This window comes from Cyprinodon tularosa, unplaced genomic scaffold, assembly GCF_016077235.1.
Source record: "Cyprinodon tularosa strain WSP-4 unplaced genomic scaffold, ASM1607723v1 ctg560, whole genome shotgun sequence".
Lineage (NCBI taxonomy): Eukaryota > Metazoa > Chordata > Actinopteri > Cyprinodontiformes > Cyprinodontidae > Cyprinodon > Cyprinodon tularosa.
This window is the reverse complement of record NW_024039297.1, coordinates 236445-256641: the sequence shown is the minus strand read 5'-3', so window position 1 is coordinate 256641 and position 20197 is coordinate 236445. Positions and strand designations below refer to the sequence as shown.

General features: G+C 46.4%; 1 protein-coding gene across 1 annotated transcript; it reads right to left on the bottom strand.

Annotated features, from left to right (window-relative positions):
* Nucleotides 1-1466: 1466 nt before the first annotated feature.
* On the bottom strand, nucleotides 1467-19896 carry zgc:158376 (uncharacterized protein LOC100101643 homolog). Its single transcript, XM_038305665.1, is given in 12 exon segments — nucleotides 1467-3219; nucleotides 3310-3525; nucleotides 3605-3766; nucleotides 3841-4004; nucleotides 4085-4662; nucleotides 4664-5281; nucleotides 7531-7563; nucleotides 7646-7831; nucleotides 7923-8009; nucleotides 9781-9924; nucleotides 13774-13974; nucleotides 19190-19896. Coding segments are annotated over 11 exon segments (2622 nt in total). The 5' UTR covers nucleotides 13960-13974; nucleotides 19190-19896; the 3' UTR covers nucleotides 1467-2971.
* Between the last annotated feature and the right edge of the window lie 301 nt (nucleotides 19897-20197).

Genomic DNA, 20197 nt, shown 5'->3' with positions numbered 1-20197 from the left:
CTCCAGGCTGTGGAAGGGCTATTTGACCGAGGAGGAGCGTGATAGGATGCTGCCCCAGATGACCTGGCCTCAACAATCACTGGACCTGAACCCAATGGAGATGGTTTGGAGTCAGCTGGACCCCAGAGTGAAGGCTAAAGGGCCAACAGGGTCCAAGCATCTCTGGAAACTCCTTAAAGACTGGCTAAAGCTAAAGGAGGCTACTTTGAAGAACCTGGAATATAAGACATCCAGCTCGACTTGCAGAGCCTTCAGCCGCTCTGCTCCCCAGCTCTGGAACTCACTCTCTCCCCTTATTCAAAGCCAGACTCAAAACCCATCTGTTCCAGCTCGCTTATCTGTGAATACACTGCTCTTTTCCCTATCCATAATTGTTTTTATGTTCCTGTATCTGTATTTTTGTATTTTCATTTATTTTTCAGTATTTTCTGTAAAGTGACCTTGAGTGTCCAGAAAGGTGCTGTTAAATAAAATGTATTATTACATATTTTCAGCTGTTTCACACAGTTTTGTTAAGTATATAATTCCACGTGTTCATTCATGCCTTCAGGGTGAATCTACAATTTTCAGTCATGAAAATAAAGAAAACTCTTTGAATGAGAAGGTGAGTCCAACCTTTTGGTCTGTACTGTACATATATATATATATATATATATATATATACATATACACACATACATATACACACATACATATACACACATACACACACACACATACATATATATATATATATATATATACACACATACATATACACACATACACACACACACATATATATATATATATGTAAAATTCCTACATTTTTTTTATCAATGTAACATGCAAAATATTTCTGACACATGATATATTAATAAATTTAATTACTGGATAGTGTACGTGTTTGTGCGTACATAGATACCTGTATAGTTTTTTTTTTTAATAATCAGATGTAATTACCACAACAATGTATTACATGTTCATCAATTTATCACTTTCGGCATTTCTGTATTATTCTGCTCTAACACATTAATTTTATTGTGATGGATTTGTATTAAATGTTATATTAAATGATTTATTGACTTCATAATGACTATTCAATGTGATTGGCCTATTTTTTATTCTAAGTTAAAGTTAATCTACTGATGCTGTGAAGCAGCCAGTCTGTGTCAAAGTGATAAATTTATATTTATTTTAAGTCTTAAACTGAAAATCATTGTTTGATCCTGTAGCGCACAGATTGTTTACATCGGGACCGGTTTAGCTAGGGAGTACCAATATGGCGGCCGGTGGCTTCACTCCACCGTGTTCTACCAGCAGGCGATCAGCAATCAGTGAATAGAGCTCAGTAGTTCCACCATGTTAGCTGTTCATCATGAAGGACGGACCCAGAACCGTCCGAGTTAAATCAATGGATGAACTTTGACCTCCAGGTTCTTCTGAGAAGCAGAACATCAGGAATAAACCAGACGAGACACGAGGAGTAAAAACAAACCCATTGCTTCTTTATTCGTGGTACAGTAGTCATTCATACGTAGCTGCCTTGAGTTGGTCTTTTTTTTTGTCTGTTTTCAGCGTTTGTTCCGAAGTCTTCCTGGTTTCCCGTCGACGCGTCGGAAGAGTCGTGGACAAAATATAAAAACAAACCGAAACACAAAGAAACATGAAATGCCCTTTTTCACAAAAACAAAAAAAAACATTTGGCCAAAACATGAAGCAGGGCAACGTTGGGTTGATCCAGTGCATCGAGATCCAAACTGATATGTTCGTCCAATCAGACCCCCCCCCCCCGGAAAAATAAACAACTGAAAAACACATAAAAAAAAACATTTATGGCACAACGAGGGCGGAGGAGCCGCCACATTCAGCCCGTCAGCCAGAACCTCCTGGTACCACTGACAAGCAGAACCAATCAGAACCCTGCTTCCCTCTCAGGAATAGATGGACGGGTCCACGCCCCCCCCCTCCAGCAGGCCCGGAAACGCCGGCGGATCAGAACCAGTCCGGTTCAGAATCTTCCCTCCGCTCTCTGCTGGTTCTTTAAACCACAGCTGGACAGGAACCGGATCAGAATTAATGGGTTCTGCTGAAGGTCCGGTACGGCTCACTGTGACCCAGAAGGGAGGGCGACTTCTGGTTCTGGTTCTAACAGCCAGGGATTAGATTCAGAACCTTTTCTATTGGTACCAGCGTCAGGCTCTGTTCTCTAACTGGTTCTGATGAGCGGGTCAGAAAACGGGTCGGTTTCATTTTACAAATCCTGGATCCAATCGGGTCCAAACGTTCTGCTAGAGGTCAGAACCAGGAACCCACCCAGATTATGAAGAACCCGTTCAGAACCAACCAGATGTCGGGAGAAACACTGATCAGAACCAGCTGAGGAGGTGCCAGGGGGGCGTGGCTCCACCAGGTACCGCTCCGACCCAATCTGCCTCATCAGAAGTCATCCCAACCAGAACATAAACCAGTTCTGGGTCTCCTCCAGAACCGACCCACAACTCAGAACCAGGGTGGTCAGAAGCGGACCAGAACCGGTGGGATTGGATCAGACGGGAAGTGCTGCGGCGCCGCCAAATGAATTAAAAAAACAAAACAAAAAAACCTGAGAAACAAGTGGGGGAGGGGGGTTCTGATGAGGCTCAGTTTAAACAGGAAGTAAACGTCCAACCGGACTCATCACAGGTTCTGATCTTACAGCAGCAGGAGCAGAACCTGCTTCCGGGTCTGGTCGGGGGGGGGGGGGTCTGATGAACGGGCCGCCGTGATTGGTCGCAGGAGGGAGGGGGGCGGAGTGTTGGGAGGTCAAAGGTCATTTACAGTAAACTACAGATATATACAAACACCCAGAAATATGTACATGCTCAGGGTTACGATTCACCTTCACCAAGTACCCTCCTCATCCTCATCTTCCTCGCTGGTCTGTAGTGTAACGAGGACGGAGGCGGGGCTTAGAGGCTGAGCACAGCAGCTGTCACATGACCCAGAGGGCTTAGCTGTTCTTCAGCAGCGTTCTGTCGTCAGGAGCAGCGGAGGAGGAGAGAGCAGCGACGGCGGTGGGGGCTGAGGAGGAGGAGGAGGCCGTGTTGGAGGAAGAGGAGGAGGAGGCGGAATGGAAGGGGAAGGAGAGCAGCTGTCCAGACTCGGCGGAGAGGAGGGAGCAGGAGCGCAGGTCTACGGTCTGCAGGGCGGAGCAGCACTGGAGCAGCTGGACGCTCTGCTCCGTCAGCTTCACACAGCCTGCAGAACCAGAACCAACAGAGTCAGACTGAGGAGGAGGAGCAGGAGGAGGAGGAGGAAGAGGAGCAGCGGGTACTGGACCCTCCCTACCTGCCAGGTTGATGTGGGTGAGGCTCTCCCTCAGGGGGGAGACGGTGAGGTTCCGCACCGTCTGGTCCGTGATGTTGACGCAGTGGCTCAGGTCCAGGCGGGTGAGGTGGGGGGTGTGCCGCACCAGGAGGCGGGACGCCGCGTCCGTCAGATCCAGACCGGCCAATCGCAGCTCTGTCATGTTCTGGAAGCGTACCGCTCTGCTCTCGCTGTGAGCTGACGGGCCAATCAGAGCACAGAACACTCAGAGTCCGCTCGGCGGTGCATCGGGTCTGTGGGTGAGGGGGTTTCTCACCTGTCCGGGACTCAGGGGGCGGGGCGAGCAGCTCCCTCAGGTGGGAGTCCTTCAGGTCCTCCACCCTGCTGAGGTCCAGCAGCTTCAGGCAGGGACAGACGGCCTGGCAGAGAGCAGAGACGGACGTCCAGGGACAGCCGGACACGTCCAGCTCCAGCAGACCTGAGGGGGGGGAGGCAGAGAGAGGTGAGACTGGTTGCCATGGAAACAGCAGGCGGTTCCGGTTCTGGTCCCACCTGGCAGGCGGTTGATGAGCCACATCAGCTGCTTCTTGGAGATGTTGGTGTGGCCCAGGTTGAGGGAGACGGGCTGGCGGCGGATGATCCCGCTCAGCATGGGGGGGGTGATGGAGCGCTGGCGGCTCAGGTCGATCTGCGTCCACAGCCTCTTGTCGCAGCACCTGGACGGAGACGAGGGAACAGGCGGTCAGCGGGAGGCGGAGCCGGTCAGACGGCGGCTAACCACGGCGCGGACACTGACCAGCGGCTCCAGGTCCGACAGACCCGCATGCAAACGCACAGCTCCCTCTGGCTCAGGTAGGTGAAGACCCGCAGCCAGGCGTCCCGGGTCATGATGTGGGCGGAGCCGCAGTCCAGCAGCAGGCAGCTGGGCTCCGGGCAGGCGGGAGGGGGCCGCACCAGGTGCCTCTCCATCTGGACGGGCCGGGGCGGCGAGGGCACCGCCGGCGGGCTGCGCTTCATCATCTGAGAGCGCGGGGCGAGACGTGAAGGCTGGCAGGGCGACGCCGCCATGGCCGACATCAGCAGGCCGCTGCTCGCCATGCCCCCCCCGTTGGAGGTGGGGATGGAGGAGGAGGAAGAGGAGACGCTGGTCCTCTGGTTCTGGTTCTTGCTGTTGCGGATTTTGTTGCCGCGGCTGCCTTTGGCCCCGCCCCCTGCGGCGTGTCTATGATTGGTCAGAATGCCGCTGGCGTTCTCCTTCTCCCCGCCCCCCGTCCCGCCTCGGGTCCGCCCGTTCCGGGTCTCTTGCCCGTTGCTGCGCTGCTTGGTGAAGCCGTCGTGCAGAGCGGAGGGGGGGATGAGGTTGGAGGAGAGGGGGGGAGGGCGGGGGGAGGGAGGCGGAGTTCTTTCTGCTCCTCTCAGACGGGGGAGTATCCTCCTCCTCCGTGTCCATCAGACCTGATTTCCGTCCTCGTGAGGAGACGTCTCCTCCTCCGCGCCTGCGTCCTTTGTCCCCGCCCCCTTCATCCTCCCTTTCCTCCTCCCCCCTGCCCCCCTCCCCCTCGGACTCCTCGCTGGCGCTGAAGCCGAGCTCCGCCAGCCGCCGCGCCCTCTCCCGCTCGCTGCGGCTCCGCTCCCTGTCTGCCCGGCTCCCGCCGCTGTTGCCGTAGACGACAGGAGGAGGTGGGGCTGGGGAGGACGACGAAGGCGAAGACCCTCCCCCCTGCTCCCCCCTGAGGGAGTCGTCCGAATCGGACTCGGAGTCTGACTCGGAGCTGGAGGAAGAGGAGGAGGAGGACTCGGGCCGGCGCTCCAGCAGGCACATCCTCTTGAATCGCTCCAGTTTCTCTCTGTGATGAGAGCGCTGGTCTGCATTGGACGCCGCCCCCGCTGCTCCTGCGCCGCCCCCTACAGGCTGGGAGGAGGAGGAACTCTGCTGGCCTCCTGCTGCTCCTCCAGACGTGGGCCCGTTTGACTCCGCCTCCTGTTTGGGTTTCTGATCAAAGAACAGAGATGAGATTCGTTACCGTGGCAACATGAAGGAAGAACCGCACCAAGGTCCACACCCAGAATCTCACCACGTTAAAGCGTAAACCTCCCCCCATCTATCGCCTTCATCTACGGGCCCGACATGATTTGACGGCGCCATCTTTGGGAGGTCGACAGCTCGGCTTAGTGTAATGTGTTCAACAGGAACAGAAGAAACTTTAATCTACTTTAACTTTTTGAATATTAAACTAATTTTTTATTTTTTTAATTCAGTTTTTAATTTTTTGCTGAAAACAAACAAAAGTTTCAGTTTATTTAAATATTCTTAGTGGGATTAAGAGTAATAGAATATTCTGACAGGATGGATGCAGGTTGCAAAGAACAGCCAACCGTGCATTTTTAGCATTTATTTTTTACTATATTTTTTTTGACTGTGACTAACTGGATGTGCTCTCTTCATCCTCTGACATGGGAGCTGGCTCGGAGCTCGTCTGCCTGGCTGTGTGTTTCCTGGACGGGGCCGCCTGTGGAGCTGGTTGACAGTTGCCTTTTGTATCTATGTTTCTTTTTCTATGTCTGCTTCTGTCTCCTTGAACCCCAGTGGGCCTCAGCAGATGGCCGCTCACACTGAGCCTGGTTCTGCTGGAGGTATCTTCCTGTTCAAAGGGAGTTTTTCCTCTCCACTGTCGCTACAAGCATGCTCAGTGTGAGGGATTGCTGAAGAGTCAATGAGTCGATGCAATCAGCTGGTTTTCCTTAGATAGAAAACTTTGAATCAATCTAACTGGATGATCTGGTGAACTGGAAAGTGACCTGAGATGACATGATGGGAATTGGAGCTATAGAAATAAACTGAATAGAATTGATTATACAGAAACATATTTATACAGGTATGTAGAAATTAAATATACTGTAAAAATGTCCACAGCTGTATTTAAATTTGTAAAAACACTGTACATGCAATATTTAATGTTTGTTTTATATTTATTCATATTTTATGTGAATGTTATTTTTACCTATATTTTATCTATTTTCTTTTTTCTTTACAGCACTTTTTTTTAAGCGCTTAATAAAATTGAATTACATATTTTTTATCACTTATTCTCTTACTTTTATAAACTTTTTAAGCTCCACAGTTGTGTGACCACTTTTGCTGCTGTGACGCCACAACGTCCCCACTGTGGGACAATAAAGGGAGTTTCTATTCTATGTAGTGTATATCTGCTGTTTATTTATCAATGTCTCTAAAGCTCTGATTCCTTCAGGAAGTTCTCCCTGATGTCAACAGTCTGTTAATGTAAACCAAAATACGCGGCAGTGCTGACGCATCCAGCCATAATTTCTGTGCCGAGACATTCAATGCGGGGTCTACTGTTATATACAATGGCAGTGTTTGAATCCATTGGCTGCGTCCTCTGAAAGCCAGATTCTGAGGCCGATTACATCATGAGGTCTGGTCCGACTCCTCGTTATGCGGCCGATAAAGGCGTCGTCCTTTTTGCCCGATTTGAAGGACGGGTCCGATGTATCCTTGGATATCCCATGATTCGTTGCGAGTCCAAGCAAGCCAGCTGCTCCGTGCTCGCTATGGAAATTATTTAAATTTTTTTACTGATTAATGCTGATCTCATTAAATCACCACAAATGTATAAATAATGATCGATTATTGATTATTTGATTATTCCTTGCTGACCAGACTTTTTCTTTAAGCTGCACTTCCAATATTCACCACTGTTTGGCGCCAATTTCCTCTTTCCTCTGAGCACGGAGCAGCCGGCTTGCTTTGTTTCGCAATGAATCCTGGGAAATCCGACGCTACGGAGGATACAGCGGACCCATCCTTCAAAACAGGCGAGGAGGAGGCGTTTTTTGGCCGCATAACGAGGAGTCTCCAATCCGAACAGACCTCAGTGCGGCGCTGTGATGTCATCGGCGGATGAATCTGGCCTTTGGACGAGGCAGTCGCTGGATTCTAACTCAGCATAAGATAGTTGGTTCTGGTTGTTATCCAGCTAATGGTTTGCCTCCATTGTTCCCGCCTGCTTCCATGTGATGTAACAGACTGAAGCATTCTGATTGGCTCGCTGTTTCCTGTTACACAGTGAAATGAAAGCATCTCTTTATGTTTATATCTATATTCGGCTGACGTAGTTTACTGGCCCGGTTCTGCTGGGCTCACCACCCGGTCCATAGGCTGAATTCAGCAGGTTAAACCCTGAAGGGGTCAAAGGTCAGGCAGGGGGAGGGGTGTCTCACCTTTTTCAGGCGTTTCTCGTGCGCGCCTTTAATCTGAAGGACAGGAGGAAACGGAAAGCAGTTAGCGTCAGAACAGAACCCAGCAGCTGGAACAGAACCTGCAGAATCAGCCCACCTTCTTCTTCGGACCGCTCTCCAGAGGCTGCTCTTTCTCCTTCTTCCTCTTGTGCCCCCCCTCCCCCCTGGCGGCCTCCTCCAGTGGAGGAGGGGCTTTCTTTTTAGGTGGAGGCTCGTCCGTGAGCTTCCAACGGCCCACCTCCCCGTTATCCAGCCTCCTCTTGCCCGACCCGTCCTGCTGGTCCTGGTTTAAAACAGAACTGGTTCAGATTTTCAGAACTTTCTGGAAGCTAACTGCGAGGGCAGGCTAACCTCGGAGCGTCCCGAACCCTCACCTTACTGGTCTTCCCCTCCTTGTGGCACTTTGGACACTCCCAGCAGTTGGGGATTTCATCGTTGATGATTCCGTCAGCTTTTCCCATCTGAGGAGGAAGAAAACTCAGCGGTGAGCTCTGGATGCGGCTCCTCCGCTTCACTCCAGGTTTATAACTACAGAGACACTGCGGCCCCAACACTGGGGCAAAACCCCAACTTCCTGGGGGGGGCCAAAAACTGTTTCCATGTATGGTTATTCCAACTATTCCTTATTTATGCACATTAATTATGTTTTTGATCAAAATCCTTTGGCTAAAATGCCATCAGAACGCTGATAATATTAAGTGTGTCTCAGCCCCCCCCCTTCAGCGTCCACCATATTGGATCAGTCCATTTGCTGCACATGTTCAGAAAGGTCCAAACAGACAGCAGCAAACCATTTGAAAACAAACCATGCAAAGAGCAGTGTTGCCAACTTAGCGCTTTAGTCGCTATATTTAGCCACTTTTCAGACCCCTCTAGCACTTTGATTTCTAAAAAGCTCCTAGCACCAAATCTAGAGACTTTTTTCTGCTACTGGAGACTTTGGAGACAACATCTAAAAGCAGCGAACTCTGCTCTCCAGAGCAAGTAGATTGGTAACCCCGCCTCCTGCTCTCCTCTATCTTGTCTGCTGTCATGATTCATGCAGCTATTATTTCATCCAAATGAAAAATGGAGAACAGATAAGCAGATCATGGCTTGTCTACAGTGAAAAGAAGGACTGGGTTATTTACTTTGGCCTTTTTGGAAACACAGGAAGGAGCAATCAGCTAAGTGAGCTTAGTGCTTGGAAAAAATCTTTCATTCCTTTAGAGACAGCATGAAAAGTCAGCTGAGTACAAAACATAGAGAGGAAAACAAGAAGAAAAGGGACAAGAAGAGAGGGACACAACCTAGAACAGATAATGGATGTCTATTCTATTAACATTTCTCTATCTGGAGAATGGGGCTATTTGATGTGTTGTCTTCTCCATTCAGAGGGGCCCCTGCCTGTCTTTGCCTAGGGCCCCACATTTCCTAAATCCGGCCCTGCCCGTAAATAAACAGAAATTTTTTTTCATGTGTTTGAGGCCCGGTTCTACCAGAACCTGTCGGTTCTTCACAGAAACTTCAAACCAATTAAACAGAGAAGGAGCCTAAAGTTTGAGGCTGATTCCAGAATCAGGACGTCTGATGAAAATAAACCAGAAACAGAAACATCGTCTCTGTCCTGAAAGATAAAATCGTTTCCCTAAACATTGTTTAAAATGAAAGAAAAACCCAGAATAGAGACTCTGAGAACAAAACGGAAAACTGGAATTAAATTTACAGACGATCAACCATCATCGGTTCTTAGATGATATCGTCTCACTAAATATTTCTGATATTATTAATCACCTTGAAGGGAAAAGGTACAAAAAAAAAAAGATTCATAGCTGAAAGATTCGTCTGAAAGGTTTTAATAAATGTATAAATAAAAGCCAAAAGGCTAATTAGAAAACTTTATTTTAAACACTAATTTTATTAAAAAGATCTAGATCAGATTATTCTATTTTTGCGGATCTCTTCTAAAGTGGTTACCATTTTATATTTCACTTTTTCTTTAATAAATAAGCAAAATTTTCTTCATTTCTGTTTTATTTCTGTCAAGATGGGGGGGCTGAGTGAACATTAATCAGAAATAAAATTAACTTTATTGATTTTAGCAAATGTTTGCAATGAAACCAAGAGTGAAACATTTAAAGGGGGTGAATACTTTCTGTATATAACATTAAAACAAACTAAGGACCCGGAAGAACTGGACCAGTATTGGTTAATCTGACCCCATGGAGCGGCGGGTCAGGGCGGGGGACTCACCTTGAGGCAGCTGGGGTGGATGATCTCGTTACAGATGGTGCACTCCATCAGACAGAGGCTGAACTTCTCCTCCTCCGAGTCCACCGTGTCCTCCTTCCCCGCCTCGCCGCAGGCGAAGCACACGGCGGTGTGAGGCAACACGGGCTGCAGACACACACACAGGCGGGTGAGGTGTGAGCACGCCATGGCGGCAGAAGCAGCTTTTAAATGAAACCCATCATCTGCTGCCTTTAAAGGAATAGTACACCCAAAACATGATTAGCCTTCATTTTCTACTCACCTCCATGCTGAACAACACTCTGGAGTACTTTTTTGATATCTCAAATGCATCTGGAGATCTGGGAGGCTTCTTGCTGTCTGCTGACATTCAAATAATGGAGGTCCATGGCGCCCGAGACAGAAAGGTCCATAAAAGTCCACAAAAAACGTGTCAATATTCCTCCATACTGCTCGTCCAATGTAATCCAAGTGTCCTGAGTGGGTAGCATCCAGAATTTACTCGAAACGAAGTCATTTAGAATGTTTTTAGAGCATAAACAGTAGTGTATAGGATTTCCTAATAGCGCCCCCATGCGCGCTCACGATTCTACGGAAGCCGGCAGACCAAACCGGAAGAAAGTGCGCATTCAGCGTCTGGTCTGCCGATAATGCAAGCGTAGAAGAAGAAATGTGCTGTTTACCTGTGCAAAGAAAGAAACAACGAAAGAAAAATGTCTGAGGACTTCAGTGTTGAGGAAGAGCATGAGTTCTTTGCCGAGCTGAATGCGCTGGTTTGGTCTGCCGGCTTCCGTAGAATCGCGAGCGCGCATGGGGGCGCTATTAGGTAATCCTATACACTACTGTTTATGCTCTAAAAACATTCTAAATGACTTCGTTTCGAGTAAATTCTGGATGCTACCCACTCAGGACACTTGGATTACATTGGACGAGCAGTATGGAGGAATATTGACACGTTTTTGTGGACTTTTATGGACCTTTCTGTCTCGGGCGCCATAGACCTCCATTATTTGAATGTCAGCAGACAGCAAGAAGCCTCCCAGAACTCCAGATGCATTTGAGATATCAAAAAAGTACTCCAGAGTGTTGTTCAGCATGGAGGTGAGTAGAAAATGAAGGCTAATCATGTTTTGGGTGTACTATTCCTTTAAACTTCCTCACATCTCTTTCAATTAAAAAAATAGTTAAATTTCAATCAACATAAACAGTCAGTCATTAATAAACATCACAGAAAAATGAAGTTATCAAAGAATGTAAACCTAATTAGTGGAAGTAAAAATGTCCCAGTGGATCAAAATGTTTCCTGTTGACAAATTAAACTACAGTTATAAATAAATAAATAAATCCTAAACAATATATCAAAGGGTTTAAAATTTGAATACCATTCTAATTTTTTTTTTCATATAGATAATTTTTTTACATAAATGAAAATAAAAAAATATATAAGGAGTAAAAGTTCAGGTTTAAATGATAAAGTTTGTGAATAAACTGGAAAAAATGGGAAACATCAGTGACCAGATTAATGAACTACGACGGAAATAAGGTTTAAAATCATTTTATATTTTTACCAAAAAATAAGATTTACTAATTTATCCGTTATTAGATGAAACATCTGGTTTCCAGATGAGGTTTAATAAAAACTTAAAGGATCAGAAGCGTCCACCTTCAGCGCATCATCGATTACATCATCAATGACGCCTTCCTCCCGCAGGCTGAGGAAGAGGAGGGTCAGAACGGATCAGATCTGGTCAGATCAATGAAGTTCTGGTCTAAAAACACAAACAGGAAGCTCTCCTCCTATTGGCCAGTAGGGGGCGTCCCTGACCCCTCCCCATCAGAACAGAGCGGGCTGCGGCACCTTGCTCTGTGGTAGGAATCCTGCACAGATGGATCAGAGCTAGAGCTCGCTCGCTCGCTCTCACAGCAAGAAACCATCTGCGGTTGCCATGGAAACCCAGCATCTAGCCTGCCGGGCCGGTGCTGCTGCTATTTGGAAGAAGGCAGAAGAGGTGATGTGGTTCTCTGGGTTTGTGAGGACATGGTGGGACAGAACCGGGTCAGAAACGGAGAACCGGGCCGCCGTGTCGATACGGGCCGTACGGCACCATGCGGGCGGGGGACATTTTCTGATGTCTCCGTTTGTTACGAGGAGAGAAATTTGTTCCATTATTATTTGATTAAATCAAAACCGAGGGAATTTTTTATTTATTTTTTAATAACTAATAATTGAGCCGTTAAAATATTTATGCAAATTATCAAGCAAAACTTTCCCAGCTTGTTATTTTATCTGATTTTATTGTTTTTTGACTGTTTTTTTACAGACTGTTATTCTGTGGGCGGCCTGTGAGGACATACAGCTGCTGCGTCTCCGTTCTATTAGTGAAGGCAGACGGAGAAATCAGTCTTCTTAAGAAATAAAACAGGTTTGATTAAAAAACAGGGTTCCTCCAACATAAAGACAGTTAAATTTAAGACTTTTTAATAAAAAGTTAAAACCAACTTTACAATAAACACCAGAAAACCTTGGTAGCCATAAATTTACCCAAATATTTATCTGAACATAAATCCTAACTTTCTGGCCCAGTAGAAAAAACACAAATAACAGATTTATTTAATATTTATTTAGTAGTTTATTATATAAACTACTGAACTCAATTCATTAAATTAGTTTTGTTCCTGGCTCAAAGTCCACAAAATATTATCAATTATTTTAATCTTTGATATGGATCATACCAATAAAATCCTATTTATGACTTGGTTACAATATTATGACCTATGAAAGACTGAATTAAGACATTTTAAAACCAAAAGGGCTTTTTTAAGTCTTATATTGTAGAATTCAATAATTTAAGACTTTTAATGATCAACGGAAACCCTGAAAAAAAACAATATCAGCTGAAGTTTTGCTTTAACATAATGAATTACTGACAAATTAAACCTTTTGGATTTAGAAGTTTTTCATACTTTCTTTTTTTAAACGACTTATTTTATTTTAATGAAAAAGGAACAAAGTTCTCTCCAAATTGGACACCAGTGAGGACATTGGTCCAGACTTCACCCTCTGTTGCTAACGGTTAGCTTTGGGCTAAGCCTGAAGCCGCTGTCACACCTGGACTATTTAGACCAGCGCTTGACTGACGCACGAAAAATCTGGCAAAACTCTGGCGTAGGTTGGATAAGTTCTGAGAACGCCGAAACATCCGTGGTCCATCAGTTCCAGGTCAGTTATCTGATGGTCGACATCCGTTCAGTCTCAGTTCCTCATCAGTCGTGGCGTCTAGCTGATCCTAAACCTCTGAGTAACTTCTGCGTAACTTATCCAGAACTTCTCTCCAACATATCAGCGTATCCGACGTGTTCCAGACGAGCGCTGAACGTGTTTCTAACTTCCAGCTACTGTATAATGGCGTATTGGCAGCGTTTTGGTATAAAGGGGGTTCACAGGAGGAAACCGTCAGTTCTCCTCCAGACTTCATCCCCGTCATAAGGTGAGCCAGAAGGTGAGTGATGGATCCTCCCTGCGTTCACGCCCCATCCAACAACCTTCCTAGCAGACATGACGCTCAATCTACTGGCGGTAAACAGCAGCTAGGTTAATAGCGTGATCAAATAAATCTTTTAATGCAGACCAGGTGCCCCCCCACCCCCCCTCAGGGACAGCGATGCGTCTGAAGGAAGCAGCTTGAACTGATGCTTCTTAATGCCCATTTAACAATGATTGTGCATCATTTCCTGGGCATTACGCTGCTGTGCGTTATGCAGAAGTTAGGCTGTGGTTGGACAGAAGTTCTGGACTCGTTATGAATCCTCTGTATATTCGCCCAGAATAGAAAAATCCATGGAAAGTTTAGGAGATTCTGGGACGTCAGGTGGACGCTGGATAAAGGTGTGACGGGGGGTAATGGTCAGGGTGAAGGTATAGAAACAGCTGAAAATCAACGGTCTGGTCCTCATAACATACAGTAAGACGGTGAGGTGTGTGTGTGTGTGTCTCACCGCTGTGCACTGTCTCTGCAGGCAGGACTGCTTCATCCTCCCCGGCCCTCCAAACTTCTTCATGTCCTTACAGAAGTGACACTCTCCACACTCCGTCCTCATGCAGGCCTGGCAGCGCCGGCACCGGGTCCGCCTGCGCCTCGCCCCGCTGCCAGCCCCCCCGCCCAGCGCCTTACTGCCCGACATCCCCAAACAAGTCAGCTGGAGGGAGAGAGACAGAGAGACAGACAGAGGGAGAGATGAAGCTGGTGGAGAGGGAACGCGGCTCTGCTGCTCCTCAGAGGAAGCCGGCGCAGCTTTAGGACCAGAGATGCTCTGCAGCACCAGAGGCAGGAGATCAGCTCATTCAGCTCAAAGATTTGATCTTTAGAAGCTTTCTGCTGCGTGACGGTAGAACCGGAGGTACTGCTTACAGATGGGACGACCTCAGACACCCGTCTGGTCCAGCCACTGGGAGGAAAGTTCCTCGTTTGGATCTTAAAGGTTTGATTCATTAAAAAGTTGATTTATTTTACTGCTAAACCGAGTTGGTTCTAGTTCAGGATTTTACCGGTTTACCTTACAAAACCTTTTATCCTGCAATAAACAACAGATAGGAACAGGCAGCCGAGCCCGGCTCTGATGTCCCATCCATTTAGAGACTCTAGAGGCGGACGCCCAGCAGAACCGGGTCAGAACAAAGGTGCTGCTGGATCGGTCCACCGCCTCCTGGATACAGAACCCAGGATGAAGGCTCAGTCAGGTTAGGATGAAGGGAATTAAAGAATAGGACTGATGGGTGTAACCTGCAGCATGGGATTATGGTTACCAATATTCTGCCTGATTTCTCATTTCTTTGCATAACTGTCAGATTTTAGTCATTTAAATATTAGCAGCAGTTTAACCTGAAATCGATCCAATCATCCATCAGGTCCGTATTCAGCTCTTGCTAAAGGAGGAACTTTTGGTTTCTACTTTTAAGGCTAGGCTTAAAACTTTCCTTTTTTGATAAAGCTTCTAGTTAGTGGCTCAGGTTATCCTGATCTATCTCTATAGTTCTGCTGCTATAGGCTTAGACGGCTGGAGGACATAGAGCCTCCTTTTTCATCATTCTGCTTCATTCTATCTCTATTCTCCCACTCTGCAGAATCTGTTAGTTCAATCTCTAACGTTCTGCTCTCTCTGCTTTTTCTCATAGTAGCTTCATCTGGTCTGTTCCTGTTTGGCTGTGACTCCATCCTGGAGAGAAATATCAGCTGTGCTGCTGCCATCAACACCTTTGTTTCTAGATGTTGGAGCTTGGCCTGTTTTCCAGTGTAGTCCTGTTTCTCTGACTGTGACTAACTGGATGTGCTCTCTTCATCCTCTGACTGGCTCGGAGCTCGTCTGCCTGGCTGTGTGTTTCCTGGACGGGGCCGCCTGTGGAGCTGGTTGACAGTTGCCTTTTGTATCTATGCTTCTTTTTCTATGTGTGCTTCTGTCTCCTTGAACCCCAGTGGGCCTCAGCAGATGGCCGCTCACACTGAGCCTGGTTCTGCTGGAGGTTTCTTCCTGTTCAAAGGGAGTTTTTCCTCTCCACTGCCGCTACAAGCATGCTTAGTGTGAGGGATTGTATTGAGTCAATGAGTCAATGCAATCAGCTGGTTTTCCTTAGATAGAAAACTTTGAATCAATCTGATTGGATGATCTGTTGTTAAGGTTCTGCTTCTTCAGAAGGGCCGACTGAGGATTGGATTTATTGCACCATATTAATATTAATAACCTTCAGTGTTTTCTTGTGAGTCATTGATAAACATTTAGATTAGTTTGAATTTCTGGAACAATTAAGTGACCAGCATGATAATCAGGAGGAGGGCAAACAAAGTTTTAAGATGGTTATCTGATAATAAACTTTTGCTGTTTTTCTCCAATAGTTTTGGACCCGCCTGTTTTCCTGATACCATGAAGCCAAACTTTCTCTGCTCCAACAGAGGTGGAAACTGAAACCAATAAAATCTTTAATCAATTTCCATAGAGTTCAGTTTTCCAAAGCATCAAATAATAATAATATGTTGTTTGATAATTTTATATTTGAAATCAGAATTGGTTCCTCTTCATTAGCAGGACCAGGTTTATTCTGGAGGAGCCATGTTTGCTCAGATTCAACACGTCTGTGTTTGGAGGCTGCAGCTATTCCGACCCAAACTCCCTGAACCAGAAGGTTCTGGATGCCGTCCAGAACCGCCGACTCACAGATTAAAACATCTACATCATCTGTCCTTCAAAGAATCAACGAAACAAGAACCGCTTTGTTCTAAATGTTTAGCTGAAGCTCCGCATCATGCCACTGCCACCGCCATGAGTTCTGGCTTCTTTCTCAGCTCTGACTGGAGTCTCCACAGCTCATCACGACTCAGAAAGTTTCTGATCTTCAGAACCAACCTCCATGTTTAGAAGCACAGGTGGACTGGGTGGCGTTGCAACCATCACGCTGCATTTCCTGCAACGTTTTTTAGGGGATTCCTGTTGGTCAGAGTGACCCAGTTCATTCAACCGCTGCGTCCTGATGAGCAGAACCACCTACTGATCAGAACCTCACCCTCCTCATCTGAAATCATAGGCACAAATGCTTTTTTTAACAGAACCGACCCAGAAAATATGATGAACATCCAACTGCAGCAACCTGCATGTGTCCTAAAGGAGTTTATGAAGATCCAGCTCCATGTTCAGAGTCTCGGGTCCCTAAACCCAGCCGCCAGTCCACCGGGACCAAGTCCTTTAGGTTTTAGAGCCCTCTCTGGACCAGATGACACCCCCTCCACCTCATCCATCAGAAACCTATTCATCAACACTTATGAAGCCCTCTGAGCAGCAGCAGGAACACCTGGACACCCGGTTCTGGTCCGGCTCACAGAGAACCAATCAGATTAGCTTCTATTTAAAAAAAAAAACATCTCTGAAGTGTTTGGACCTGTGGATCAGAACCAGAACCAGCTTCTATCTGAAAGCACCCCACAAGCTGCAGCAGGTTGTCATCATCAGGGTCTGTTGGAGCCAAATGCTTGATTTATGATTGAATATTTATTTCTAGTTTACTATTTTTGTCTGGTTTTGGTATGATAAATATGAACATGAAATATTTTGGTGCAAAGTATGAGTTGACTAACCTAATTATGAAATTATGAATTTGTTTATTTGTGTTTTGCTGCCGTGCATAATTTACGCTGTTTCTGGCCTCCGCCCCTTCATTATGGACAGGTGACTGCCGCACCTGGATTATAGTGGAGGTGGCTATTGGGCTCTTGGATTCAGTCAGCGCAACCATACAGTTTTTGACCGCTTTTGATTATTGTTGTTTTTTGAGTGGCAAAAAAGGAACGAAATGAGCCGATATGATCTGCCCGTCACGTCATACTGCGGTAAGAAAATCTAAGTTTGTTTTTACTTTGGAAAATAAAGCGTCTTGATCAAGAGGAAAGAGAGTTTGATGGATTGCATGGTCACTTCTGAACCAAGAGACACACGCATCTTTATTAGAAAGATTGCGCTAATAGGCTCTGCTAACGTTCCTAACCATCAGCGGTTGATCCCCACCATAGTGGATCAGGTGGGTAAACACCCGAATGACTTAAATCTCTGACCTGATGTTTCTCCCTGTCCCACTGACTGCGTATAGAGAGGCTCCGACTAGACATGATGAGCAGATCAGAGATTATTTTCATTTCTCTCTGTTCTATAAACACATTAAAACTATTTCCCACGTTTGACTGGAACAGATTATGAAAAAGTTATTAAAAACTCACTGTCTCATTCTATAAAGCAAAGCTCTACTTAAAGAGTCTGTGCAGCATCTAGAACCAGAACAGATAGAGAATGTTCATAATGAAATCTACGTTTAAAGAAAATAAAAACACAGCAATGGCGTGGGACGGTTTCCATGGTGACTGAGGCAGAGAGGTGATTCTCAGAGAGATCTGGGAAGTTTATCACAGTTTTTCTTTCTTTTTTCCATAAAGAGGTGAGAGAGATCCGCTGCGCTGACCTGCTCTGTCTGCTCCTCCTTATTCTGGTTTCTGTGAGGCTCAAAGAGGATCTCTACTTTATCCGTTTCTGTCCTCCTGAACTCCTATCATGGGGAAAGTTTCTATTTTAATGTTTCATTGTTTTTGCTCCAGTCTGTCCTGCTTACTATAAACGCGATGGGCGACTCAAAACTGACTCTTTTCCCGTGAGACTAACAACTGTGATCATCCCTCATTGACGTTCAATGTGCGACTAAACGCCATGACCTCTGAGGCGCGATTTCCTATCGGATCGGACGCTAAATCAGATCGGTTCGGCTCTCCAACACAGCTCAGACACACCGTGCAATGTACTGACATTAGAAAATATTATTTCTTCTCTTGAATACTCAAGTATTTTCAACACTAAGTACTTCAGCACCTTAACTCGAGTATATTCTTCTCTGAGAAGCTTTTACTTATATTTGAGTGAGATTCGACCGTAAGTATCGATACATTTACTAGAGTTCTATACTCGAGTACTTCCTCCACTATGAACCATTCAGAAAATGCTGCTGATAATTACAATAAAACAAAAAAAGATCAATGATCACCTCAAAGCAAACATCCTCCCAACATGATCCAACACTTCTAGGGAAATATTCTGTGTTCTTTTAAATCCAAATTCATCATATCTACAGACAAACACGGTGGTGGCAGTATGAGGGTCTGGGAAGAGTCGACTGATGCTGATGAATCTGCAAACTTTCTGTTTTCTGGAGCCGCTCTTCTAAAGTGAAACTGAAGATTAGAGCTGGATGTAAACTGTCCAATTTGGACATGTCTTCATTCATAAGCAGGACCTTGTCCTGGAAGTGTCTCCATGTGTTTTTCACGTCCTTTCTGTTAATAACTCTTTCAGAAATGTGGCTAACCTGGTTATTGTCACGCTGATTTTCACTCCTCTAACAGAAATCTTACTTCCTGAAGCTTCTGAGGGACGATGTAAAAATTACAGCTGATGTTTTCTTTGTTTCCCCTCAACAGACTTCCTCTGCAAAGATCTTAAAAATGCATAATATTCCCCACATCTGATCCAATAACAGAAGCACTGATCAGCCTGTTAGCTCCATGTTGGTGGACAGAATAAGAAGCTGCTAATGGCTAAAAGCTACCGGTCTGCAGCAGCATCCATTCAGCCACCTGCAGCCGCCAAACGCTCTTTGTTTTATTAATTATACAATTAAACACCTGTACTAACAGAGTCCCTCATCATCTCTCCCACCCCTACAAGAAAACACACCAGCAGCAGGCATGCTAACGTGTTAGCAGGCTATCGGGCTGTTCGCCCCCCTGCGGCTGCTTCCTCCTTCTGTATCCCAGCGCTGAGCAGCGGCAGCGGGGAGCGTTCACCGAGGAGAGCCCCTGGCTCAGCCGGACACACGGAGGCCTCTCACCTCTTCCTGCTAGCTCGCATGCTCCTCGCTGGCTCATTAGAATCGATGTTAGCCAACAGTTAGCCGTTAGCTTCGGCTATTAGCCGTTAGCTTCAGCTCAGCGCTTCCTTGTTTGTTCCTCCGTCGGGGCTGCTGCAGCTGCTCTGCGATCCAGGCTGCTGCCTCACTTATGTCCCATCACGCTGGCTCCGCCGCTCCGGGGCCCGGGGGGCCAGCTCCACGGACCCGCGCGGGGGTGGAAGCGTCTCAGTTCGGGGATCGCTCGGTGTGGATGGGATGAAGGGCGCAGCGCCGCTGAGGAGCTGGCTGAGTCGTGCCCATTCACTCCCCTCTCTCTCTCTGTTTCTCCGCAGTGAGTCCTCCCCGCTCTGCTCCTCTTCCTCCTGCGAGACTTTAGCAAACACAAAAAACACGCTAACGCCTCGCGCTCACCAGGAACTGCCTTCCCTATCCCAGAGTAACCATCCGCCAAACAAATAGTCCTCGCGCATTAACATGAATCAGATAAAGCGCGGCGCGCGGCTTTTGTTCTCATGACTATTGTGTGGGGCGCGTGCTGCTCGGTGCGCGTCGCGCGTGCTTTAGATCGTCGCAGTTGTCAGCTAGCTTGCCACCTGTGCGACATTCTCTAAATCCCGCATTGATTACGTCACGCGGGTGGCAGCAGAACCCGCGCGCCGCTTCACTCTTGGAGCGTAACGACAAAAATAATGAAATAAATGCGGGAATAAAATGTAGTAAATAAAATCTGGGCAGGAGCTCTGCGCGCATCCCACCTTTACGTGATGACGTCACATTTGAAGTCGATTTTGGGACATTTAAAAATTCTTAAATCATTGGCACTTTAATCCAAGCAAACTGCATCTCAGTTCCTTAAGTCATTTCAGTCTGGAATAAAACCTTCTCTCTACCCAATAAATGTTTCATAGTAAATAAGGTTAAAGAGGTTTATTTTTTTTATTTCACCGCTGTTACCCAGTAAAGTCATTTTTGATTAAATATAAAAGA